The sequence below is a fragment of the Myodes glareolus genome, chromosome 17 (assembly GCF_982192425.1).
Source record: "Myodes glareolus chromosome 17, mMyoGla1.1, whole genome shotgun sequence".
Taxonomy (NCBI): domain Eukaryota; kingdom Metazoa; phylum Chordata; class Mammalia; order Rodentia; family Cricetidae; genus Myodes; species Myodes glareolus.
Window position 1 is genome coordinate 47,854,407 of NC_142042.1, and position 27,722 is coordinate 47,882,128.

The 27,722-nt window shown below is 47.2% G+C and overlaps 1 protein-coding gene across 1 annotated transcript in view; it reads left to right on the forward strand.

The window, feature by feature from the left end:
* Positions 1-827: 827 nt before the first annotated feature.
* The window catches only part of Fndc7 (fibronectin type III domain containing 7), a 29,689-nt gene continuing 2,794 nt past the window's right edge, over positions 828-27,722 (forward strand). Inside the window, exons 1-10 of the mRNA XM_087897408.1 lie at positions 828-924; positions 2,189-2,443; positions 3,949-4,209; positions 7,340-7,597; positions 12,412-12,666; positions 13,950-14,207; positions 15,711-15,965; positions 17,999-18,253; positions 22,823-23,083; positions 26,550-26,579. Of these exons, the coding sequence (XP_087753534.1) occupies positions 828-924; positions 2,189-2,443; positions 3,949-4,209; positions 7,340-7,597; positions 12,412-12,666; positions 13,950-14,207; positions 15,711-15,965; positions 17,999-18,253; positions 22,823-23,083; positions 26,550-26,579 (2,185 nt within the window). The remainder of the gene's footprint in view (positions 925-2,188; positions 2,444-3,948; positions 4,210-7,339; positions 7,598-12,411; positions 12,667-13,949; positions 14,208-15,710; positions 15,966-17,998; positions 18,254-22,822; positions 23,084-26,549; positions 26,580-27,722) is intronic.

Consider the following 27,722-nt stretch of genomic DNA (forward strand, 5'->3'; position numbering starts at 1 on the left):
GGTGGCTGTTTTTGAGACAGGGTTGTAAATAGACTGACCTTCTCTAACCCTTTGTGTAGTTGAGGACCCCCCCCCCCCCACCCTCCCCCCCTTCCCCGTGCTGGAATTGCAGGCTTGCATGCTATACCAGGCTTTGGTTTGTTGTGGTTTATTTGTTTGTTTGAGATAGGGTCTATGTAGCCCAGTTGGACCTCAGTCTTGAGATCCTCCTGCCTCAACCGCCCAAGTGCTGGGTCACAAGCATGCACCACCATGTCTGGCTTGCCCTTCAGCTGTAAATTTGGCATAGGGTGACTGTGTTCAACAAATAGAGTACATTAACATTAACAGGCGGAGAGCCAGTTTCAGAATTAAAAACCCAACATAGATTTGTTGATCTCTTCTGCTTGGATTTCTTACAAGACACAGGACATTGTATGTGTGTGTCTGTGTGCATGTGCTTTGTGTGTGTGTGTGTGTGTGTGTGTGTGTGTGTGGCTGCGGGTGTTCTGAAGTGGTAGATCTGAGTCTCACCTTCATGTTCCATCCTGTATTGGAAGCAGAGGGCTCTCCTGCATACATGCTCATGACGTAAACATTCCCATTCCCATGGTGAACTGCAGACAGCCCCCGAAGGGCTTCGGTATCTAAGACTTAACACTGAGGCATATATTTTGATAGACAAAGGAAGAATAAAGTTAATTTTCTTGTATATAGAAGAATCTGAAAACCGTTCTGCCCCGAGAGTAACAAAGCACTCGGTTCTCCTCCTGCCTCTGTTAGGTTAGAGCCCACTTGGGAAATGTGCAGACTTGTTAGAAAGTGACCACAGGCAGAGAGAGGTGGCCATGGAGGGCCCAGCTGGCAGCGGTGCTGCCTATGTGGGGGCAGGGAAGGACAGCCATGACAAAGCAGCCTTGGAAACTCACCGAATACCAAACCCGAGTAGAACCCTCTGGAATAAAGCCCCTCCATTATCTTCTGCCCCTTCTCAAAGTTCTTTCCCACAACCTCTTTCCACTCACACTCAACTTACTTAAAAGCATAGAAAGTACAAGTGGCCCCCAGGCAGCTGACCAGTGACGGCTGTGCTCTGGCTGGCTTTTGCAAACAGTTGTCCCCACTAGACTCCCATCTCTTTCTTTGTCTCTTTCTAGTCTTTTTTTTTTGTATTTTAAAAATTGCATTTACTTATTTGTACATGTGTGCCTGTGTGTCTATGTGGTGTGTCTGTGTGTGTTGTGCCTCTGTGATGTGTGTGCATGCCTCTGTGTGTGTGTATGTAGTATGAGTGTGTATGTGGTGTGCATGCATGTCTATGTGGTGTGTGTGCATGTGTGTGTGTGGTGTATGCATGCCTCTGTGTGTGTGTATATGTGGTGTGTGTGTGTGTGTGTGTGGTGTATGCATGCCTCTGTGTGTGTGTATGTAGTATGAGTGTGTGTGTGGTGTGTATGCATGTCTGTGTGGTGTATGTGCGTGTGTGTGTGCGCGTGTGTGTGTGTGGTGTATGCATGCCTCTGTGTGTGTGTATATGTGGTGTGTGTGTGTGTGTGGTGTATGCATGGCTCTGTGTGTGTGTGTATGGTGTATGCATGCTCTCTCTGTGTGTGAGATATGTGTGCATGTAGTATGCATGCATGTTCTGTGTGTGTGTGGTATGTGTGTGTGTAGTATGCATGCATGCTCTGTGTGGTGTGTGCACTTGTGTGTTACAATGCCCATGTTATGGTTAGCGGACTTCAGATGTCAGTTCTTAGCTCTAACACATGAATCCCAGGGATCAAACTCGGTAGTCAGGTTTGTTGGCAAGCCTTCTGAGCCCTGGATCAGCCCCTCTCTTCTTTTCTTTCTTCTTTGTGATATTGGACATTAGGTCCAAGGGCTTAATGTATGGTAGGCACGTGTTCCACCACTGAACTACATCCTAATACCTATTATAATCATAATCATCATTATTTTAAATTTTGAGACAGAGTCTTGTTAAGTTATCCAGACTGGCCTTAATTTCATCCTCCTGCCTCCACCTCTATGTAGCTGGACCACAGGTGTGCATCATCACACTCAGCTTCCTTCTTTCTCTGGGAAATGAAGCCAAAGCTTATGTTCATGGGAAGACACCAGAACAATGTCTTTAGGGAGGAAGAGGTGAAAAGTGTTATCCATGTAGAATATCCTGGCTAACGCACAACTTCATAACTTCTTTCAGCGCCTGAAATACCAACTATCGATCAGGCATATTCAAAAATCAGCAACAGCATCACTGTAGAGTGGACTGCTGTGCCAGGGGCCACAAGCTACTTGCTCACAGCTGAAGATGGGGACACAGTCATTGAGACCGTGGTGGCCAGTTCCCCAGGCACCGTGACTGGCCTGAAGGCTGCCACCTTGTACCGAGTCACCATCAGATCCATCAGCGCCTCGGGACAAAGCCAGGCATCGTCTCCAAAGCAGGCGAAGACAGGTAGATACCCGGATGCTCATGCTGTCTGCGTGTTTGCTTGTGACCCAGATCAGTTTCAACAGCACCGCAAACGTGTTGTGTGGTTTGTGCACACGTGAGTTCCACAATTACCGGCCCAGAGGCCACAGCCACCACCTTTGGTTTGTTCATTTGTTTTTGTTGTTGCAACTCAGCAATCTGTGGAGAAGGGGACTGTTAAATGTCTAGTAATTTGCTTCAGGATTTAAAACCCATTTCTGGGCAACTTTAAAAGCAGAACGCTCTTAAATCCCTGAAAAAGCGAATCTCTGTTTTTATCCACGCCAAGTAGGGAACGCACAGAACAGATTTTGTGGCACACTGAGCATATGGCAGATGCATTAACCAGTACAGGTTTGGGGATTTGCCGTCAGCATTCAGTTCGCTTCATCAAAGTTACACCTGGGCATATTTGTGAACGGCAATGTGCAGGGCTTGGTGTGTAGTTCCGTGCTAGAGCGCTGGCCCGACTTGCATGGGCTCTGAGTTCACTCAGCATTAAAACATAAAAGTAATTTGCATACTAAAGCAGTATAAACTGCCGGGGATGTTATTTTCAGGTGCGTGACTTCTGCTTATGCTGCGCTTGTTTAACTCTGGGAAGCTGTGATTCTTTGCCTGTCTAAAACACCTGATGGTCTAACAAAGCGCTGACCGCCCAACAGCCCAACAGCGAAGCGGGAGCAAGGATAGGTGGGGCTGGTAGTCAGAGTAGGAACAGAAGGGGAACTGAGGAAGAGGAGAACAAAGAGAGGGAGATATCAGGGGCCAATCACCCAGCCAGCTGTGGAGTAAGACATAAAAAAAAAGAAAAAGAAAATGCCCAGAGGCAAAAGGTAGTTGAGATAATTCAAGTTAAGAAAAGCTGGGTAGCAACAAGCCAAGCTAAGCTTAGCCAGGCATCTATAATTAAGAATAAGCCTCCATGTGTGATTTATTTGGGAGCTGGGTTGTGGGCCCCCCAAAAAGCCAAAAGAGTAAAACGTCCATAAAAATAACAATCATTTTCCGTATTCATTTATACGGATACTCTATCCAACCTCTGATCAACCGCAAGTTGAAAGTATTGCCTGGTGTTTTCTAGTGTCTTTGTACCTCAGATTTTTTGAGACAGGGTTGCCTAGCCTGGCCTTAAACTCAAAGCAGTTCTCCTGCCTCAGCTTCCTGATTGCTGGGATTATAAATGCACACCTCCATTCCTGGCTTGAGAGTCCACATTTCCAGCCAAAATCATTTCTTACTAGTATACACTTAAATAGCTTTCCTGTGGAGTGGACCCAGGGCCTCCATCGGGTCAGATAAGCACTCTGTCACCAGGCTACATCCTCAGATCCAATGAGCAATTATTTATTAAATGGAACTCTCCCGTTATACTATGAATAAAAGAGAGAATCCACCTGCGTTTATTTAATTCCTCGATAATCTGAATTATTCTCTACAGAGTTCTATAAAACGCGTTCACGGTTTCATTTTGTTTTTACTAACAGTGTTGGCGGCACCCATTCTGGAAGTTGGCTCTCCAAGTCCAGACTCCATCCTTGTGAGGTGGGGTGCCGTCTATATGGCAATCGGCTTCTCTGTGTCTGTCATGCGAGCCAATGGCTTGGGGAGAATTTGGAAGGAGAATACTACAAACACCTCCTTGACCTTCAGCAGCCTAGATGCCGGGACTCTCTATACTATAAAAGCCTACGCGTGGAACGCCAATGGAATCCCTGGAGACGACTCCACCTGCAACCAGAGAACCAGTAAGGACGCCTCAGCTCAGCTCTGAACAATCTCGTTTTTGATTAATGAGGGGGCTGCGTATCGCAGTCGTGGAGAGCAATTGCAAAGTGATGAGTACGGAGCAGCTGCCTACAGCTGTTTAAATTTATTATGAAGTTATTTATAGTGCCTTGACTATTCCTCGGCAGCAGTTCAAACGCTCGCCGAGTGATGGGGAGCGCGCACCTCCCCCTCTACTTGTCAAGTCCGCTGCCGCATGCAAATTCCAGATCGCAGAAGGGGCGGGCTCTTGTTAGGTTGACCAATCCTTCCTTGTGCATTCCTGGTCCTGTTGGGTCAACTAAAACATTCACTGCTTCTTTCCCTCCTGCACTCTAGCCAACAGTCTAAACAAGAAAGAACAGGAATTCACTCATTCCAGACATTTAGTGAGTGTGCGCCAACCCAAAGCCCGCGTTGTGCCGGGCACAGTCACAGAAAGAGTTGTGCCGTGCCCATGCTTGACATGAGAGTGTGTTTCAGACTTAGTCCCCCAACACGGCAGCACCCTTCCATCCTGGGGGGAAGTGTTCCTGAGCGCCGGAAGTCCAAATTCAACTGCTAGAGTGAGATTGGAGAATCAGGGAGCAAGGGCACGCATGCGTGTGTGTGTGTGTGTGTGTGTGTGTGTGTGTGTGTGTGTGTGTGTGTGTGTAAAATAAATGCCAGACCTTCACCAACTTAACCAGTGGGCTGTTTTATCTCTTAGAGGAGGATCCAGGAAAGGCAGAAAGAAACCAGAAATAGTCTCTTCAACGTTCTCTGAGTTTGGAATGAGAGTCTCATTGCTTATGAGCCAAGCAGAGATTCAGGAAGAAGAGATGGGTTGCTTTATACAGCACTCATATAGGGAAAAGGATGGCATGTAGCCCCAAGGTGATTCACAGTTGGCTGGATGCCAAATGAGCCTTCCTGGGCCTTTTAGTGGCTTGCCTGCCCTGGCCTCTTCTCTGCCCTTTCCTCTCCTCTCTTCTCCCCTCCCCCTTCCTTTCTCTTTCCTCACCTCATCTTCCTACAAATATTTAGCTACTGGGAGTCCAAAAGGAAAGAAAGCGATTTCTGCACCCAAAGAACTGACCCTGTCCAAAGATGCATAACTCGGCCATTACAGTCATGTGTAACAGAGAACGTTGCTAGGACGTACGTGGGTCCCGTGTGCATGGGAAGGAGCGTCTGCATCAGGGCAGGGGAACAAGACAGACACCTGGTGTCTTTTTTTTTTTTTTAATAATATTTGTATTAGTTTTTGAGAATCTTTGTTTTGCTTTGTTTTTTTGTTTGTTTGTTTGAGACAGGGCTTTTCTGTGTCCCAGAACTCACTTTGTAGACCAGGCTAGCCTCGACCTGCCTTCCTCTGCCTCCTGAGTGCTGGGATTAAAGTCATGTGCCAGAAGAGAGTGTCAGATCCCCTGGGACTAAGGTTACACCTGTGAACCATCATGTAGATGCTGGGAGGGAGTCTACACACACACACACACACACACTCACACACACACACACACACACACACACACACACACACCAATCTTCTGGGAGAGCAGCAAGTGTTCTTATCTCTCTAGCCACCCCCCTTTAAAATAAAACAGTCCAGCAGGGCCTGGAGGGAGGGCTCAGTGTTTAAGAGCACTGACTGCTCTTCCGAAGGACCCAGGCTCAGTTCCCACCACACACATGGCAGCTCACAACTGTCTGTAACGCCAGTGCAAGGGGACCCAATGCTCTCATACAGACATACACGCTGGCAAAACACCCATGCATATGAAATAAAAATAAACATCATTTAAAACAAAGTTAAAACATTATAATCCAGCAAGTCCAATTTGTGCTGCCTCTACACTCTCAGGTGTAAGGTGGTTGGAGTTTAGTCGACCTACCAGGGGCCACGCCCTCCTACGGAAGTCGTCAGCTGTCAGTGGCTCCTCCGTGGAGACGTGTGATGAGCATGTGCTCCGCAGAAGCCCTCCATGTAATGGTCTAAGGTCCACTAAGATGTCATCGCAACACAGGTTTCCCCAGGAGAACTGAGGTCAACTTTTCCTCATGAGCACATGTCCTCCGGTTCTTTAAAATGTAGTTTTCTATACTTTCTGTGTGTGTGTGCGCACGTATGCATCATGCCATGACACACATGTGAAAGTCAGGGACAAGCTTGCGTGTGTCAGTTCTCTTCTTACACCATGTGAACTCAGGTCGACAGGCTTGGCCCCCAGCACCTTCAGCAGCTGAGCCAACTGGCTGCCTCAGTTCTCCAGGTTTGTAAATGGTTTGGCCATGAATACTTCCAGGCATGTTTATAAGAATAAGGGGAAAGGGTTTGGGAGCCACTAAAGGAGTACCTTCGTATGTGAACGTCTACTTGAGGCTTTCCTATGCTCTGATTTAGAATGGAACGTTTGCTTACCCAGAAATGATTGTGAACTAAAAACTGTTAATACTAAAAGTAGCCAGAGATCAAAACTGCAAATCTACACGTGGGGAGGAAGGGAGGGTGAAAATGGGGATTGAACCTCGCTCCTTGCCACCTCATGCTTGGCAAACACTTTACTATGGAGATGCTTTCTCAGTCTAAGAATTGAAATGTTTAGCTTCATGGGCCAATAACAGAGAAAACATTTGATCTGCCATGTGATAACATACTCATATGTATAAACTCATTTTGTTCTTTTTCTGTTGGTTGCTTGGTCTTTTTGACACAGAGTCTCACTATGTAGCACAGGTCGGCTCGAACTTCCAATGTTCCTCCTTCTGCATCCCAAGGGCTGGAATTATACCAATGCCCTAGGCTTCTCCAATGTTATTCTTCACCAATTGTTAGGTGATATGTTCATGCATTCAAAATATGCTTTTAAATGTCAGTTATATGTTAAATGTGCTCTTAAGTCAATTTTTACAAATGAAAAGAAAAAGATAAGTAATATGATCAAAGTTGCATAGCTAAGAATGATTTTGCACAGTAATGGCCGTTACGTTACCAATTCCCAGATACACTAAGTCCCAATTTTATGCTTTGAACAACTTAACGTTATCTAGCTCCTAGGGTCTCGTATCTCCTGATGACCTCAATATTACTAAGCTAAATCTTACACAGGTTCTTGTTTCTCAAAAACACAGGTCCTCGCGCCCCTGCCAACATTCAAGTCCTCTTTGATAGCGGGGCCTTGAAGGCATCTGTTTCCTGGACACCAACAGAAGGAGCGTTCAACTACACTGTGATGGCGTTGAGCGAGTCTTCCCAGCGGAGCTGCAGCACAGCTCTCAGTTCCTGCAGCCTCAGCTCCCTGCAGTGCGGAACAGAGTACCTGATTTCTGTCTCAGCCAGCAACGACGCTGGCTCCAGCCGGTCCTCCTCTGCCTCGACCCTGAAAACTGGTACGTGAGAAAGATCGAAAACCCTGCAGGGCTGGCAATCAGAGTGGCTGCATGCGGGGAGCAGAAATCCCCAGCAAGCTTCTAAAATCTTCTGGAGGCAGTGACAAACCAAGTCTGGTCTAAGATGGACACATATTTGTAATCCCGACATTTGAGAGGCTGAAGCAGGAGGGCTGCCGTGAGCTTGAGGTCAGGCTGGGCTACGGACTGAGTACTAAACCAGCCAGGGCTGCCTAGCAAAACCTTGTCTGAAAAAAAGAAAAGAGAGGCTGTCAGGATGGCTCAGAGGGTAAAGATGCTTGCCACACAAACCTGAGTTCAATCCAGGAACCCACACAGAGGTATAAGGAGGCCAGCTCCACAAAGTTGTGTCTACCTTCCACATTCATGCTGAGGCACCGTCCCCCAGCACATTACACACAATATAAATAATAATAATAATAATAATAATAATAATAATAATAATAATAATAAAACCTTTTTTTAAAAAGAAAAAAAAAGGAAAGCTAACCCTGACCTAAATGAAAGTATTGAGCCGCCGGGGATTTCGGTGACTGAATAATACCAACAGAGAAGCATGTGTTATAGATCGCTAAACAGTACTTCTTTGACTATTCACAGGCTTGGCCTCTATTCCTGTCTTTCATTCTTTTTCCTTTTTAAAAAATGTGCTTATTTTATGTAAATTGGTGTCTTCCCTACATGTATGTCTATGTGAGGGTGTTGGAGCCCCCGTAACTGGAGTTACAGACAGTTGTGAGCTGCCATGTGGGTGCTGAGAACTGAACCTGGGTCCTCTGGAAGAGCAGCCAGTGCTCTTAACCACTGAGCCATCTCTCCAGCCCCTCATTCTTTTTCTTTTTCATCTTTCTCTGATTTCAGCCTCCGCACTTTTCTGTGGCTACCCAGGCCCGATTCAGGCGCGCGCTTTTCCTGAACTCAAGTCCACGAGAATGGGCGACTGTCCTAAGGGTTTAAACAGACACAGACACAAAGAGACCTGCTCACTTACCAAAGAGTAAATGGCCACTTTATTAAACTCAAGTCGGGTATTTATACCAGTGGGCAAGAGGGTTCAAAAGGGCACGGCCCCCCTCCCCTCAGGAGCAGTGGTAGAGATGACAGGTGCCCGGCGCCTCAGGCAGAATCAGCTGGGAGGGGCAGGCGTGGCAGGCATATAGGGCCTGCAGTTGGAACCTTGTTTACAGGTGGAATCACCATAACAAAAGAGAGCCAAGTTCTTCCTAAACTATACCCTCAAGCCAGTGCTAGTGCAGAATCTCCAGGGAGCCAGAGGTCAAACGGCCCTGCTAATCGCCAGGAAGAAGGGAAAAAGACCTGTGTACCTACAATTAGACGCTATTTTATTTTACTTTTTGAGACAAGGTCTCGCCTTGCTGTCCAGGCTGGTGAATTCCAGGGCTTCAGAAAGCCTCCTACGACAGCTGGGGCTGAGGTGGTCACACTATAACTGCTTGTTGTTTTAATTTTTCAAAGTTTTAAAAATTCTAAGATCCAGTTTTTATTTACAGTTCTTCATATCACAAGTAACTAACTGCTCCTTCACGTGTGTAAGTGCGTGTGTGGTATGTGTGTGCACAAATGTAAGTATGAGGATGCTGGCAGTCACAAATGCACTCACAGAGGCCAGGGCAAGACGATCGGCATCCTCCCCCGCCAGGCTCGCCTCTGGCCTTGGCAAGGAATCAAGCATCTCTCACTGAACCAGAAGGTGCTTTTTGGCCGTTGAGTCTGGAAGACCTGCCTGTCTCCGTCTACAGATGCTGGGCTCACACGCATGTGCAGCCATGCTCAGATTTTGTGTGATTCTAGGAATTCGAACTTGGGTCCTCATGGCTGAAAAGAGAACCATCTCCCCAGTCCCTGTCCCTTCTTGACATGTTTCATAATTAAGACTTGGTAGGAGCTCTTCATAAAACTAAAGATGAGAGATTTCTAGTTCTAAATGTGTTTTGGTATTTCCCGAGTTTTATTCTTGGCGGAGATGTAAAGGCACAATTGTGGAGGTCTGGGGAGGGGCAGCTAACATTTAGTGAGATCTACTACATCCCAGGCACCATAATTCCACTGCTTAAGCCTCAGGATAATTTTGGGAGTCGTCTCCTCTTTTTGCTATGTTTTTCTTGTTTGTTGGAAGCGGGGTCTAGCGAAACTCAGGCTGGCTTCAGAGTCACTTCTGTCGCTGAGTCTGGTCTGGCACTCCTGACCCTCCAGCTTCCATCTACCAAGTGCTGCGATCACAGGCACACACCCCCAGGTCTGGCCTGACTCTTCCTTTTAGATCCGAAGCTGAAACTCAGAGACACTGAAGGCTGTTTTCCTCCAGTGTAGCCGAGATCTGTGCTCACGCTTGCCTGTCTGCCATCCTCTGGGCTGAAGACAATGTAACAATGTCCATTCTATTCAGCCATCAGAACTATGTCTCTGTAAGGTGAAAAGAACCTGAACAGAGACTGGAGCTCTGACCAAACTGATGCCCTCTCTTCTTCAAGGGGAGAAACATAGTCAAACCCTCAGATCCACAACTCCTTAGAGTTACGTTAAACTAAGGGCACCAGCTAGGTGATTAGACTTCTTTCGACAATTCCAAGTTCGTGTAGCAGGTACAGAAAAAGTGACCCCAAAGACAGAGTGGCCGAGGGTGAAGGGAGAGATGAACACCTCAGTGACACAGACATTCTGAGCGGGAAGGGTAATATAGGGAAGAACCATCCTGCGTTTTTAAATTCAGATGCACAACAAAGGCATCTCAGGGATGCTCATAAAATCTAAATCCCCAGGTCCCACCAGGACCAGTTAAATTGGGATTTCTGGGAATAGAGTCTCAATAGAATAGTCTTTAAAAGCTCTCCAATTGATTTTCAACATGTTGGCGGTGTTAAGTGATACCGAAAGAGTCCTTCCCACTTTCAGGTCCTGCCCTTACTGGTCCAGGAGTTGCCACTGTCGTGTGGGTATGACATAATTGGTACCGGTCATGAGAAAACCTTGAGTTATCAACAGAAGAACTATATTAGAAAGGATTATAATTTCCTAGGGCCCTGAAATGTGAACTCGATGACAAAACTTTTGAAAGCTTGTGGATTGGATGGATGGCCTTCACTTGAAATCATTCCTTCACAAGACTTCGGTGCATGCTGGTCTTAAAAAAAGACAATTATTGCCTTGACACAGAAATCCAAGCAACACTAGTCAAGGAGAGCCATGTCTGGAAGAGACAGTGCAGCATCGTGTGAAATAAAAATTGAGAGCATCTGAGCACATCTCCTTGGTTTGCAGCAAGTTGTGCTTAGCGTTTGCTTTGGAACTCATCTGAGCATCTAGCATTTTAACCATCTGTGTGGGATGTTCTCTGGAGACAGAATGGGCTCTGGGGTGTTCTGCCACTGAGTGCATAGAAGGCTACGGTCAGAACTGTCCACTCTATCGTGGCTTTGTACGAAACCCCCAAAAAGACCCCTGTCACCCCCATGTCTTAGTCGCTGCTCTGCCTCTGTGAGGAGACGCTGTCACCATCGCAACTCTTACAAAGGAAAGCATTTCACTGGAGGCTGGCTGACAGTTTCAGAGGCTTAGCTCCTTATCGTCACGGCAGGGAACGTGGTGGCACACATGGCACTATAGCAGTCCCTGAGAGCTACATCCTGATTCATGGGTCACACAGTAAGAGAGAGAACTCGGCCTGGCATGGGCTTTTGAAACCTCAAATCCCACCTGCGATTATATACTTCTTCCAGCAAGGCCACGCCCCCTAATCCTTCTCAAATGTGCCACTCCCTGATGACTAAGCATTCAAATGTACGAACATATAGGGGCTGTGCTTATACAAACCATGCCTTACCTTTCTAGCTGTATTATCTGGGGCAACTCACTTATCCTCTGTGGGCTTTATTTTACTCACATGTAAAATGGTAATTACTGTGAAAGTAATAGAAGGTGTTAGCAGAAAACATAATGGGTCTATTTTTACCTCCAAAAAAGGTAACTACAGGTATTTACTGTTTGGCTCCCATCGAAAGGTTTTCATCACTGAATAAAGTCAAAATCTCTCCATAAATATTCTAAAAATAAAAATCCATACTTTCTTCCTTAGACAGGGTCTCTCTATGTAGTCCTAGCTGTCCTGGAACTTACTCTGTAGAACAGAGTTTGCTGGCCTCAAACTCACAGAGATCCTCCTGCCTCTGCCTCCCAAATACTGGGACTGAAAGCGCGCGCACGCACACACACACACACACACACACACACACATACACACCTGACAAAATCCACACGTCTTAAATTGAATCCCAAACTCCTATGGCCTATGCTGGGGTTATAGGTTGGTTGGTAAAGTGTTTGTCTAGCAATGCATACAGTCCTGGATTTGACCCCCAGTAGCACATAAAAAACTGGTGTGGTGGTTCACATCTGTAATCCAGACACCTAGGAGCTGCAGGCAGGATGATCAGAAGTTCAAGGTCATCCTTGGGATATCTAGTAAGTCTTACTGAAGCCTGATGTACAAAGACCCACTTCAAACAAACACTTCCAATGGCAGAGTATTTCAAATAACATTCATTATAATGAAAGAATTAAAAGAGACCATTGGTGTTTAGCATAGTCTTTGTTTCTACAAAAGTATCTCCTAATGTTTCTGGTACATGGTTCTGCATGTTTTGCATCAAACTCAATCTGTTATAGAACTCAGAGTTGCTGATCTGGGTTGCCTTGACATCTCAGATAACTGCCAAGACGCAAAGAAAAGACGCCTGCAATAGTCACATGACTGCTTCTTTCCGATGGTTTCCTAGTGGCGTGTGCACCCGGAAGAGTGACAATCCAGGAAGCCCCCCCTGGTCACTTGTCTGTGGCTTGGTCTAACGTAGAGCTGGGCGATTACTACGTGGCGTTCGTGAAGAGCGACGACGGCCTGGAAGTACACTGCAATACCTCCCTTACTCGGTGCCACTTCCTGTCTGAGTGCGGCTTCACGTACTTCATTAGCGTATTTGCCTACAACACAGCCGGGCAGAGCCCCCTGGGCGACGTGTTCAACTACACCACAGGTAAGTCGCGGTTGATGCTGGTAAAGGGGGTTCCGAGTTTGGTAAACTCAGCAACAGGATGAACCACCTCTTGCGTGTACCACTTCACTATCTGGGAGCTGTTTGAGGACCAAGAGCGGCTGTTAAAGCCCTCGTCTCACGTTCTTTCCAGAGTAGGGATGAGCTGGCTTTGGAGACCCAGTCTAACCAGAATGCAAGGCTGGGAAGTGGGAGTGGAGGGGAAAGGCCTTCGTTCAACCCTCCCCTGAAAACCTGAGCCCTCCACAAAGTTCTCATTCGGACCTCAGGCCTGTTTGAGGTTCTGAGGGGCCACAGTTCCTCCGTTTCTGGATCACAGTCCTCCCCTGGACATGACAGATGCCTCGTGGTGTGGAGGGCTCTGGAGTAGGACACCTAGGATGAAGTCCAAGCTTGACTCTACCTCACTTCTACAGTAGGATAATGACTCAGGCCTAAATTCCCTCAGCATCCGGAGACAGGTCTTTATATGTGATAAAATGGAATGCCACTATTTTTATTGGCATCATTATTATGTCACTATGAGCATCTGTTAGCTTGGTGACCATCACTGCCATCTTCCTCCTCTTGGCTTGGATCTGTCAGGGTGGGGGGCAGGGAATGTGTTTTATCTATTTCTCTGCCACCTGTGCTAATCCCAGTGCTAGGAGCATAGAAAGATACTAGATCTTCAGAGAACAGTTGAGTGGGCGCCTTGAAGCGAATTATTTATAGAGTGTTATAATTGTAAAGTGTTCTAAGGGCGGATAATGATAAATTCTACCAGAGTGAGGGGTCTGAATAATTGGTGCTCTGGGAACTTAGAAGAGGCGGTCAGCAAGGTCTCGAGGAGCACAGGAGTGGCCTGGACCCGGAGTTCAAGAACGGATGGAATGTAGGTGGGAAAGCCGGGAAATCTCTAGCTGGACTAGATATTTGTCAGTGGGGTCCTTTGGGCCTCCTTTAAGAGCTACACATACAATCCTCATCTCTGTACACACAGACCCCATCTTTATCTGGTTTAGGGTCTAGGCAGACAGACAGGGGCTGAGGACTCAGGCTCAGTACGACTTTATCAGGCAGAGAGGCCAAAAGTCTATAGAGAAGTGAAAGCAAAGGTCGGGAGTAGCCCTGAGAGGTCTGAGGTAGCCTGGGAATGAGGTGGAGGTTGGAGCTGATCAGGCAGTGGAGGAGGGCTGGCCATAGCGCGGACAAGACTCAACAATCCCCCTCTGGTGACGTTGCTCCTGTACTGACCTTGGTTCCCACTGGACTCCTGCTTGCAGCTCCCTGTTGTCCTAGCGACATTAACGCAGTGTTGGTGTCCAGCGACAGAGTGGAAATCGCCTGGTCTCCTGTGCGCGGTGCCGAGCTCTATGAAACCAAGGCCATAGCTGGGTACAGCGTGGTGGAGTGCAACGACACCGCTCCTGCTTGCACACTCTCGGCTTTGGATTGTGACACTAAGTACAACATCACCGTGTACTCCTTCAGCGAGATCCGGGGCAGCAATCTGTCCTGCTCGTCCCACTACGTCACCACGGGTACGGTGCCACTGTGCTGTCATTCACTGGTGTCTAAACCGTCACCTTGCTGTGTGCCTCAAGAGGGCTGTTCAGCAAGACCTACACAAGAGGGGGCTGGAGAGGTGGCTCGGTGGTTGAGAGTCTTCCTCCTCCTACAGGGAGTAGGTCAGTTGCCAGCTCCCACATCAGAAGGTTCACAAGTTCACGTAGCTCCAGATCCAGTGATCTGGTGCCCTCTTCTGGCATCTGTAGGCACTGCAAGCATGTCTCCAAACCCACGCTGCTCAGACAGGCATATATTGCCTGAGGCTTTTGATCCACCAGCGCTGGGATTGGAATTACAGCTGTAGGAATTGGAATCCAAATGTAGATACCTGGATTCGGGAGAGAAATTAACACTCCCAACTCCCATCCACCCCAGGTTTAGCTTCCATTATTGTATTGAGGAGTGGGCAGGGAAGAAAGTTAAGAAGGGAAAGTGGGGGAAAAAAATAAAAACAGGAAGAGATCACCTTGACGGGGAGTTTGGGGCAGAGATTACTGACCTCAACCATCGGGTCCTGTTGCCACTGGGGACTGCCTGCCTGCTCTCCATGAGAAATGCAGATGTTTGTCCTGGTTATTTTGGATTTTGAAGTTCAAAATGTTTTATTTTCCAATTGACCCAAAACAGCAGGAACCTAATATTCTATGCCGATGTCAACATTTTTCTGCAAAAAAAAATTTCTGTGAATTTGACCTATATGCATATATGATTGAAAGCCATAGTTTTGATTTCGCAAAAGAATATTCTTCCAAGCTGGGCAGTGATGGCGCACGCCTTTAATCCCAGCACTCGGGAGGCAGAGGCAGGCGGATCTCTGCAAATTCGAGGCCAGCCTGGTCTACAAGAGCTAGATCCAGGACAGGCACCAAAGCTACAGAGAAACCCTGTCTCAAAAAAAAAAAAGAAGAAGAAAAAGAATATTCTTCCACAATTTCATACACACATGATGCATTTTAGCACTACGTCATTTCCTTGTTTATTCTTTCTCCTACCAGGTTATCTTTCTTTAAAAAGAAAATAACTTATTTATTTACTAGATAGGGTCTCTTTAACTTAGGGTGGCCTTAAACTCACAGCAATCCTCCTGCTTCAGCTTGCAAGTACTGGGATTATAGGCATAAGCCATCACACCTGGCTCCACTTCAATGTGCTTTTCTTTTTAGAAGTGGGTCTCATGGAGGTCCCAGGTTGGCCAGACTCACTGTGCTGCCCAGGACGATCCTGAACTCCTGATCCTTCTACCTCTGCCTCCCAATCGCTGGGATTCTAGGTGTGCTTACCAGCCTAGATGATGCAGGGCTAGGGAGGGATAAAACCCAGGACTTGGTATCTGGAGCCCTGCGGTCTTTTGCTGGAGGTGTGGGGGGAGGGGGGTCTGGGAAGGGGAGGTTAAGGCGAGGAGCCCGTTTTAAACCAAATGGCATGTATGGTATTTTTTACTCTGGCGTTTTAATTAATAATCTAACACTTCTTAGCTCCTTGCAGTCCTGAAATAAAAAATATTTCAAAGGATGCGTTCTCCACGATTAATGTGCACTGGCGATCTACTAACGAAGGTGCCACTTACACGGTGACCGCCCAGGGGAAGAAGGGACTGTTCCAGTGCAGCAGCACAGGGGAGACCTGCGTGATCGGGGGCCTGCCCTGCGGTTCCGTGTTCTCTGTCAGTGCTGTGGCCGAAACTCAGGCAGGAAAGAGCCTGCCCAGCTACAGTGTGCCCCTGGAAACAGGTATGTAGCCACATTGGCTCAGTGAATCCTTAGGACTTGCTTTAGGACACGCATTTTATTTAATTTGCCCCAAATGTGATGGAAATTCAGTACTACAGTACTCGGTGGCTTTCAAGGAGTCTCAGTCTTAGAGGAAAATAAAACTTTTGTCATTTTACATGTTGTGTAAACATAGCTTCAAAATTCTCTTGTCTTGCCCAGCATTCCTATCCAAGGATGTGCTGACCCTGCAGAAAACTGCCTTAGAATTTATGTCTTCCCAAGCCACGGTCAAAACAGCCAACAAGAAACCAAACAAGCTGATTTATTATTCATGTCTTTGGTTGAACCCTTTCGATTGTTCCTCTAATAAGCACTTTTTTGAGTATAGCTTCTAGGGCCAGAGAGATGTATCAGAGGTTCAAGGGCATTTTCTGTCCTAGCAGAGGACCTGAGTTTAGTTCCCAGCACCCATATCAGGTTGGCTAACGACCACAAGTAACTCTAGTTTCTGGGACCCAACGCCCTTTTCTGGTTTCCATGGGCAACTGTACTCGTACGCATACAAGCACACACACATATGTATGTAGAATTAAAAATAAAATAAATATTAAGAAAACATGTTCCAAGTTTAGTTTCCTAATCAGTAAGAGGCAGGTAATAATATTTTATTTTTTTCCTTTTCGTGGGACAGGGTTTCTCTGTGTAGCCCTGGCCATTCTGGAACTCACTCTGTAGACCAGGCTGGCTTCGAACACAGAAATTCATCAGCCTCCGCTTTGAGAGCTGGAATTAAAGGCGTGCGCCACCACTGCCCACAAGGCAGGTGGCAGCCTTCTTACAGGGTAGTCTGAGTACTGAGCTAACTATGCAGCAAAGCTCTCAACATGGTGCCTGCTAGACAATGAGAGCTTCATGACAGGAAGCTATTATTGATCTCCATGACAGGAAGCCATTATTGATCTCCATGCCAGGAAGCTATTATTGATCTCCAGAGAACGCTGTATTTGAAAAACATCAGACAGGCTTGGTGGTACACACCTTTAATTCCAGCACCAAGGAGGTCAAAGCAGGTGAATTTCTGGGTTCAAGACCAGCCTTGTCTAAATAGTGAGTTCCAGACCAGTCTAGGGCTGCACAATGATACCATGTCTCAATGCTCCCCCAAAAGATATCTAACAAAATTCTTACATTAATATCACTATTATTAGCATTGGTGGAGGGCTTGCCTAGCACGTAGGAAGCCCTGGGTTGGATTCCAAGAACCACATAAACCTGGTGTGGTGGTGTACACCTATAATCCCAGCATTCAGGAGTTGGAGGCAAGTAGATTAGAAGTTTAAGGTCATCCAAAGATACATGTTGACTTTAAGACTAACCCACATGAGACTCTGTCTCAGAAAAAAAAAGAAAGAAAGAAAGAAAGAAAGAAAGAAAGAAAGAAAGGGAAAAAGAAATGAGAGAAACAATATATGATCCAAAGCCTATTCTAGGGTACTACATTCTTGGAGAAAATGCTCACAATACATGGTTGATATTACAAGATGCATCAGAGGATATGGACAAAGGAAAATTTTCTTTTCTTTTACTTTTTTTTAAAAGAAAGGTTTCCTTGTATAGTCCTAGCTGTCCTGGAACTAGCTCTGTAGGCCAGGTTGGCCTCAAACTCACAGAGATCCACCTGCTTCTGCCCCCCACCCGAGTATTGGCATTAAAGGCGTGTGCCACTACCACCCAGTGAAAAAGAGAAAGCATGAGAAACTTAGGATTTTAAGAGAAGCGTGAGCCAAGTCCCATTCCTTTTATTACTTACTTGTTATTGTGTGTGAGTGTACATGTGTGACGGGGGAGGGTGTGCACATATCACGTGTGTGTGGAGGTCAGCGGGCTTTAGAGTACATTCTCTGCTTCCCTTGCGAGTGCCCAGGGATTGAACTCGGGTTGTCGGCTTGCCCACTGAGAGCTTTACCCGAAGTGCAGCCTCGCAGTCCCATTGTGGCTATTCTATAAGGAATCTGGAAGAAGATTAAAGTCTTTTCTGTTTTCTATTTTAGTACCATGCTGTCCCGTTGGTCTGACGGCAGCACAGGTCACCCAGTCTATAATCAACGTGAGCTGGACTATCGGGACAGCGGCTCAGACCTACGTGACGGTGCTCGAGTCCCACGCCGGACAGTCCAAGTGCCACACCCGTCAGAACCACTGCCTCCTGGGATGCATCGCATGTGGCATCAACTACACAGTGGCACTGAAAGCCATTAGCCCCACTGGACTGACTGCAGACTGTGCCTACCAAAGTTACTCTTCCAGTAAGTGAATTCTAAACTCTAGCCCTTGCGTGCTGATGTCTTCATTGCTGTTCTGTTGCTGTGAAGAAACACTATGACCAAGGCGGAGTTTTTTTCCGTTTGTTTTTGTTTTTGTTTTTCAAGGCATGGTGGATCTGTGTAGCCCTGGCTGACCTGGAGCTTGCTCTGTAGACCAAGCTGCCCTGGAACACAGAGATCCGCCTGCCTCTGTGTCCCTAGTGATGGTATTATGGGTATGCGCCACCGCCGCCCTGCCCAGGACAACTCAAAAGAAAGCATTTAATCGGGGGCTCGCTTACAGTTTTCGAGAGTTAGTCCATAGTCCATGATCACCATGGTGAGAAGCAGACAGCCTTGCAGCCTTGTGCCAGAGCAGTAGCTGAGACCTTTTACATCCTGATCCAAAGACAGCAAGCAGAGAGACTGGGCCTGGCATGAGTGTTTGAATCCTGAAAGCCCACCCCCAGTGACACACCTCCCCTAAAACAGCCACGCCTCCTAATCCTTCCCAAATAGTTCTAGCAACTGAGGACCAAGCATTCAAACAGATGAGGCTATGGGGGCCATTCTCATTGAAACAATCAGAGTTGCTAAGGATCCCATGATCTCCGGTCTAGGCTCAGTCCATCCTTCCCATTTAAAAAGATGGTGTGGGGCTAGAGAGGTGACCCAGCAGTTAAGAGTGGCTTAACTTATGAGGACCCAGGTTCAATTCCCAGCACCCACATGGCGCTCACAGATATCTGTAATCCAGCTCAAAGTGGTTTGACAACCTCATACTGACATAAATGCAGGTGAAACATCAATGCACACGAAATAAAAATACATTAATCATTAAAAAAAAAAAAGATGGTGCATCTCTACCCAGCTTTCAAATTCAGATTATTTCTTAGTGTCCTGTGGCCAATCATCTTCAACACTCATCACCTTAGTTTTTGAGATAAGTTCTCTTACCAAATCTGAAACTTGTAAATGAAGTCCGCCCTTTTGTTTCCCAGCAGCCCAGACCCAAATAATCACAGAGAAACTATATTAATTAGTGTTCAGCCAATGGCTCAGACATATTCCTAACTAGCTCTTACATCTTAAATTGACCCATTTCTTTTCATCTATGTATCGCCATGGGGCTGTGGCTTGCCAGTAATGTTCTGTCATTTTTCTCCTTCGGCAGCTGTGTAGCGTCTCCTTCGACTCCGCCTATTCTCTATCTCTGTTCAGATTTCCCGACTGACTTTACCCCGCTAAGCCATTGGCCAAAACAGCTGTGTTCGCTAACTGATAAAAGCAGCACATCTACAGAAGACATCCCACATCAGAGACTTGCCAGTTTGACAGGATTAGCGAATACCAAGCACCAGGGGAGGTCCTGTCTCTGCCTCCCCAGTGCTGAGATTATAGGCACATGGCATCATAGAGCTGTTACGCTCAGATTTTACATGCCTGCTGGAGCTCAAACTCACTGACCTAGCCTTCTCCTCACGCATGTGTGGCAGAGGCTTCGCCAACTTAGCCCTCTCCTCACGCATGTGTGGCAGAGGCTTCACCGACCTAGCCCTCCCCTCAGCCCTAATCATACAGAGCACTTTCCACCCAGTTTACAGTTCCCTTGGACTTGGAACTTCAAAGCTCAGAGGTTTCTATCAGTCCTTGGTGCTTTGCTTTCCCCTGGTAAAAAGGCCGGGCTGTTTCCTGAAGGGATGATGGTTCTCTTTTACACTACAGACCGGGAGGTCTGTGGTGAACAGTAGCAGCCTGGCAGAGGTTCCCGGAAGCGTTAGAGCGTACATCCTGCCTGGTTTGCATTGTCGCCGCGCTGTGTTTCTCTCTGTCTTCTGAACCACTCCAGCCTTCTGTAGTTTATCATTTTAACAGGCCAGACGGGGGCAGAGGCTTCTTCCCACAAATGCCAAGCCATTCAGGAACAATGGAGAGAAACAGCAAGCAGAGCAGGGCTAGCAAAGCCTTCTCTCATACATATACATCATCCTGACCTGCTGAGGCAGCTGCCTGGAGGGCTATTTTGGAACAAACTCCAGAGACCGCCTCCAAGCTAGAGGAGACGCTGCATGGGGATAATTAGTTATCTCTTTGCTGGGTTCGGGACAGGGGGGTTAAAATATAATTTTGGCTTCTTGGAGACAGTAGAAAATGTCTTAACTGGGAGCCTAAATTAGAAATGGCTGCTTACAACTCGGGTTGCCTTTCTTTTCCGTGATTCTAGTTCCTTTTAGGTAAGAAGAAAGCAAAGGTCGCAGCATCTCCCTGGCCTCCAGGTGAAAGCATTCATAATGTTCTGTACAGCGTAGCAGGTCCACACCGTCTTGTGGCCTGTGACTTTCTGCTCTGCTGGTTGCATCCTCCTCACCTGCATTGCCAGTTCTGAGAAGATGGTTTATTGCTTATTTTTTCCACCTAACATTTTAAATTTTAATCGATTAATTGATTTTTGTGTGTGCTCCCACGAGCACATCAGGGGTATGATTGTGGAAGTCACAGGTCAGCATACAGGGGCTTCCACAATGTGGGGCCCAGAGACTGAAATTAGTTGGTCAAGCACCTTTACCAACTGAACAACTTTACAAACCTTAAAACAATTTCTTTAAAAAAAAAAACAGTCCAGAAAAAGTGGCTCAGGACTATAATCTCCTTACTTGGGAAGGATAGGGAGGAGAGTCAGGAAATTAAGGTCATCCTGCGCTATAGAGCTGCCTATGCTAATATCTCAAACAAAATGGAGCAATTGTTTTCAACTAAGTGAAAAGAATAAATTAAGCCAGATATATTAGCTCCTCTTTTTGTTGCTTTGACAAAATATCTGACAAGCCAGGCGGTGGTGGTGCACACCTTTAGTCCCAGCGCTCAAGAGGCAGAGAGAGGTGGGTCTCAGAGGTGGAGGCCAGCCTGGTCTACAAAGGGAGTTTCAGGACTGCCAGGGCTACACAAAGAAACACTATCTAGAAAAGCAAAACAAAATCTGACAAAAAAAGCCAAACAACTCAAGGGGCCAGAGTGACAGTCCAGCAGCTAAGATGGCCGCTACTCTTCCAGGGGACCCGAGTTCGGCTCCCAGCACCCACGCTGAAACTCCAGTCCGCCCTCTCCCAGCCTCATGTACACCCCACACGTGTACACCTCACATACCCACAATTAAAAATAAATAGCCAATGACATCACTTAGAAAATATGTCAGGAAGGGTTGATTGCATTTGCAGTTCATGGTGGGGAGCTTGTGGCGGCAGGAAGAAGCTGGTCACCTTGTCTGAAGTCAGAAATTGGGTAGGTGAATGCTCATGTTCAGCTGGCTTCCCCGTATTTAATGCTGCCCAGGCTCCCCTCTGAGGGAAAGGTACAGCCCACATTTAGGGTGGGTCATCCCACCTCAGTTAACATAATCTACATATCCTTCCCAGGCATTTCCAGAAGCTAACTTCCTCCAGACAGCCCTCTCAGGCACGCCTGAAGCTAACTTCCTCTAACCCCTCACAGGTGAGCCTCTTGTCTCATCTCCTGGGTGATTCTAGAGCCTGTCAAGATGACAGTGTTAGCCATCACATCCGCCTCCTGACCAGCATCCCAGCACTCAGGAGGTGAGACAAAGAGGCTCACCAGACAGCCATGATTTCAAAGCCAGCCTGGACTACATAGCGAATGAGACTCTGTCTCCAACTGCCTTCCAAATAATCAACCAGTCAAGCAGTCATGCTGGGCATAGTGGTGCACACACAGAATCTAGTGCTTGAGAGACTGAGGCTGGGAGATGAATTTAGGGGCTAGCCTGGGCTACATAGCAATACCCTGTCTCAAGTGAATGAACACACACACAGGGACACACACACACACACACACACAGAGAGAGAGAGAGAGAGAGAGTGAGAGAGAGAGAGAGAGAGAGAACATGCACAATCAAATGAGCCTGATTCTTCTTCACAGATTAAAAAAGTTATACATGACCTTTATTTTAGTTTGCGAGCATTCCACCATCTGGTGCCCTGAGTGATACCTAATGTGTGACTCACCCAACATATTTGGGAAACAGGACCACAAGAGTACCCAATCGGTTAGCACAGATGAGGCGTGAACCAACCTAGCTTGCTCACTAGCCGGTCGTAGAGGTGGCTGCCTCCACGGTGTGCCCCTGCTCATAGCTGCTGGGGTGAACACAGTGAGGTAGTTCAGTCCCCCTAAAGTCAAGTGAGATGGGGCATCGTGCTATACCTCCATAGGAAGGTGTGCATTTGACTCCTCTCGTGCTAAACCTCAACAGGACGGTGTGCATTTGACTCAGCGTTTGCCTCTCTCGGCGGACTCTAGACCTTTGAACCTCCAGGGTTCTAGGTTAAAAGCCCCTCCCCCCTCCCCACCCACATATGGCCTTCTGACTGGGCAGCTCACCGTGGGAAGAGCACACCCGGCCCTTCAGACCTTGGTCTGGTCTAACCAGACAGTAATCGTTCTCTGCAGAGGACGCTAGCTCTGCTTCCCCCCCCCCCCCCCCCCCCAGTGATTGTAAAAAGGCCGTGCTCGTGCGATGATGAAGTAAATAATTTGGGGCTTGTTTTTATCCTGTAGGTGCCTGCTGCCCACTGGGGGTCAAATTATATAGGCTGGGCCCTAATGGCATCCGGATCTACTGGCAAGCCTCCAGGGGCTCTGCCAATTATAGCACCGACCTCCATGGGTCCAAAGGCATCTTCACGTGTGTCCCAAGCGCTGGCTTAAGCTTCTGTGATGTCACCGACATCCCCTGTGGGGACGTATACACTGTGATGGTCTCGCCAGTGGCCGAAACGGGACTGAAGCTTACGTTCTGTCCAAAGAAAATATACTCAGGTAAATCAAGTGATGACCTTTAATCTACAACCAGCCCAGTGGTACAGCCCTTGACATAGCACGCCCAGGGCCCCAGCGCCCAAAGGAAAACATAAAAGGAAGATTAAAACTAACCCTTGGGCTGGCAAGATGGCTCAGGGGTTCTCTCTTGTTTGTTCTCTGCTACTGAGAGAAACACCATGATCCAAGGCAACTGAGGGGAGGAAAGGGTTTGTTTGGCTTGTAGGTCACAGCCCATCCTCAAGGGAAGTCAGGGCAGGAACTCAAGCGGGAGCAGAGGCAGGAAACATGGAAGAAAGCTACCTACTGACTTGTTCTAAGGCTCAGTTACCGTTCTCAGAGAGCCCAGGCCCGCCTGCCTAGGGATTGTACTGCCTACCATGGACTGGGCCCTCCTACATCAGTCATCAAAGAAGACATTTTCCCACAGCCATGTCCACAGGTCAATCTGAGGGAGAAAATTCCTCAACGGAGGCTTCTGCTTCCCAGGTGGCTTAAACTATGTTAAACTGACAATGAAAACTAAGCAGTATAGTAGGTTAAAGTGCTTGCTTGCCCGGTCGAGTGCAATCCCTCAAGCCCATGTTGTGTGTCTCAGTTGGGTTTCTATTGTTGTGTTTTAACACCATGATCAAAGCAACCTGTAGAGGAGAAGAGTTTGTGCACTTGCATTTCTATCACCGCGGTAAGCTAGGGCAGGAGCTGATGCCGAGACCATATAGGGACACCGCTTACTGGTTTGCTTTCCCATGACTTGCTCAGTCAGCTCTCTTATAGAACCTAGCTGAGGGGTGGCACCTCCCACAATGACCTGGACCCTCCCACATCAAATGCCCTGCAGACTTGCCTACAGCCCAGTCTTAGAGAGGCACTTTTCAACTGAGGTTCCCCTTTCTCAGATGACTCCAGCTTGTGTCAGCTTGACATGAAACTAGCCAGCACATGGTAGAGGGAGAGAACTGGCTCCTACCAGTTGCATGGTTTGTATCCGTGAACCCACACTCTCTCACATACAAATAAACCCCCAAAATATTAAAACTTACCTTCAGGTCAGACCTGTGAATTAAAAGGCAGGGCAATTCCTCTTAAAAGCTAAGTGTGAATTCTCTACAAGTTGCAGGAATTCAGATTTCTTTGGAATTGTGGTGTAGACCCGTGTGCCTCTCCCCCTTCAGAAAAAGGGCCAGATCCTTACTATTTTCATAGTAAAGTGGATTAAAGTGATTGGAGATTTGGGAACAGATTTTTAAACATAGTCTAGAGATGCCATTTGACAACTTGTCATGTTGGACCTTAAAAGACTTGGACTTCGCTGGACCATGGCGACGCACACTTTTTATTCCAGCACTCGAGAGGCAGGCAGCTCACTGTATAACTGAGGCCAGTCTGGTCTACAAAGCAAGTTCCAGGACAGCCAGGGCTGTTACACAGAGAGACCTTGTCTCAACAACAACAGCAGCAGCAACAAAGCAGTTTTGAACTTTTATTTGCACAGACTGAGAATGAGGACAAAGGGGAAGTTTGCAGATCAAAGAAAAGGGAATTTATAAATTCTAAATTAGAGCTAGAAATCTGAGTGGGTAGACAGGCTGTGATCACAAACCAGGGCTGACAGCCAGGCGGTCTCACCAGGGTTGGCAGCAGACATTAGCAATTCTCTCGTTCTGTGTTCCAGCACCCTCGGCTACCTTGCCCAGGGCACAACCATATATTTTTCATGTACTTCTAAGAGAAAGAAGAGAAAAGCAATAACGAGGTGAACACAGGAAGATGAAAAGATGACTCATGAGCCTTTACTGATAAGCAGTCCACATTTTCTAATTAATGGAGGTGACAAGAGGTTCATGATGGCTCTTGGTGGCAGAGCATGGCCAGCTCTCCCTAAAGGGAAGAGCTCGCCTTAGACAGCATGCTTTGATTTTTACTTATGTTTTAATCTTGCCACTTTCCCCCAAATCTGGTCCATAGCTCATCCTTCTGCGAAGAGACTGGAGTGGATTTGTGGTGTGCAGTTGAGCTCTTTGGAAGACACGCTCACCACTCAATAATGACATGCCATGTTTGCTAGTACTTCACAAACTTAAGTGTCCTCACGAATGGTTAAGAGCACACACTGCCTTTCCAGCAGTCCTGAGTTCAATTTCTAGTCCCCACGTCAGATGGCTCACAACCACCTGTAGCTTTAGCTTCTTTGGCACACACACACATACACACACACACACACACACGTCCTCACATTTATGTCTGATTGAATGCTCAAGATAACCATAAGAAGTAGGTTCAGCAGACCTTACTGTTTCTGGTTTATAAGTGAGACTCAGTGGCTCCCAAGTCTGTAACTACAATTCTCTGCAAGTCACTAAATTGTGTATGTGGATATGGAATAGCAAGCGGAGGATCCTTCCTGAAAGCACACTTGGAGGACATAATTTGCCTTACTCCTCATGAGCCCCATACCAGTTCAGGCCAGATAGATCATCCTTTCCATTCTTCCCACCCTGATACACTTAGAATATTTTTAATGGAAATTTTCCAAGTTTGGTTAAGGAGAAACCTATCCCACAGTCAGAGAGAGGTGTATGTGGAGCTCGGTGCACACATGGGCCTGCGGTTGCTAGGTGTTGTTTGGAGAGGGATATGTGTGCATAGCCTGTGCAGGCAAAGAAGCTAGGCTGCCAAGTGCATCTTCAGAAGAGGGGACTGTGTACAGTCTGAACCAAGAAGAGTCCCTAGCGGCCAAACCATTCACTACGCTTGCCTACCTCAGCATCACCTTCTCTGATTTGAGTCTTCTCTTCTTTATCTTTGGTCTACTTTCCATTTACTGTGTTTGTTTGTTTGTTTGTTTGTTTGTTTAGCCGTTCTGGAGATTAGACTCAGGGCATTGTACAAGCTAAGCAAACACCACACTGCTGAAGTAGCATTCCCTCAACATCCTCCCCAGCCCTGGGCCTTCTCCTAAAACTTTAGTTTGAAACAATGGCTTGCTAGATTGCCCATACTGGCCTCAGCTGCCTAAGTAGCTTGTACCACCTAAGGCGTGTACCACCATGCCCGGTCCTTTTTCCTTTTTTACAGATGTGTAACTTTTTCATCTGAAATACAGGGCTGGGAAGATGGCTCTGTGGGTAAAGCACCTTGCCACACAACGGTAACGACCTGAGTTTGGATCCCCAGAGCTTAAGCAAAAGGCCGGGCATGGTAGCGCACAGTTGTAGCCCCAGCCCTTGGCGGTGGGGGGGTGGGGGGCACTAAGCAGATCCCTGAAGTTTATCAGCCAGCCTCGCCAAATCAGTGAGCTTCTGGTTCAGGGAGAGAGACACCATCTCAAAAGCTAACAGTGGAGAGCATCAAAGAAAGACACCCGGATCAGCCTCGGGCCTCCGTGCACACAACCCCCACCCCCCATAAAAAGATACATTCATGCGTATGTTTTCAGCATTTATGTTTTGTTTGTTTCTTACAGTTACTTGTTCTGGAAGTACACTTGGGATGGGTAAGTGATTTTTCTTCTCTGGAAAGAGTTGGAGAGGATTTGTGATACCATGTTTCGGAGCTATTTAATGAAATCACGATCACAGCTAATGTTATAATTACTAAGAATGCCAAGTGTCTCTTTGAGGCAGTGTCCTGCTTCCCTGCTTCCCCATAGCCTTTCCCTTATCAGGGTGTTTCCCTTCACATTGCACAGACCAAGATGGATTCCTTTAGATGTTGAAGTCTTTTTAGTCTAGGGTCCCAGGGGAAAATGCAAATGTTTTTCAGAGGGCAGCTGATTATCCCCCTCCCCTCGTACATGCTTTAGAAGAGGATTCCAGCCTAGCTGCCCATTTAAATTCCATGGAGCCCTTACGTTTTACTGATGCTGGGGCTCAGGCCCAGAAAGTCTGCCATCATTGTCCTAAGGTGAAGGCTGGGCGGCAGGATTTGTGAAAGCCCCTCTGGTGAGTTTAGAGGGAGTGGAGGGCCGAGAACTGCCGTCCTCCCAGTGGCCGCTCAAAGGCACCTTGCGACTTGGCAGGGACAGAGGCCTCACACTGCTATAATGGGGCGAGCGCTGAGCAAGCTCTGGGCAGAGCAGCGGTGAGAGAATCGGCCCCTCTCCCTCTCTGAGTTAGTCATTTGCTGGCCTCTCCAGGACGATGGGAATCATACGTAGGAAGAACTTTCAGATTTCCTCTTTCTCTTCCGTGAAGACAGGGCTGGTCACCTCTGTGAAGATCCTGACTGGCAAGGGCCCTCTGACCTGCTAAAATGAGTCCTGGGATTCTGTTTGCTTAAGACTTTTGGTCTTTCTTGATTTTTGGATTATCCTAAATCTTGTCAACCCCATGAAGTAACTTATTTTTGGGGGGGGGGGTCTTACTATGTAGCCTCATCTAGCCTGAAACTCACTATGTAGATCAGGCTGGCCTTGAATTCACAGAACTCTGCCTGCCTCTGCCTCCCAAGGGCTGGGCTTAGAGGTTTGCACCACAATGCTGGGCTGAACTGACTTCCTAAGAGGCGGTTTTGGGTTCAAAACCTGCTGCTTTCATTTGCACTTAGCTGAATTAGTTATAGTCCCTAAGCCTAGTTTTCCTCATCTGAAAACTGAATAGTCGCTTCACAAAACATAATAAGGGTTACATGAAATGTG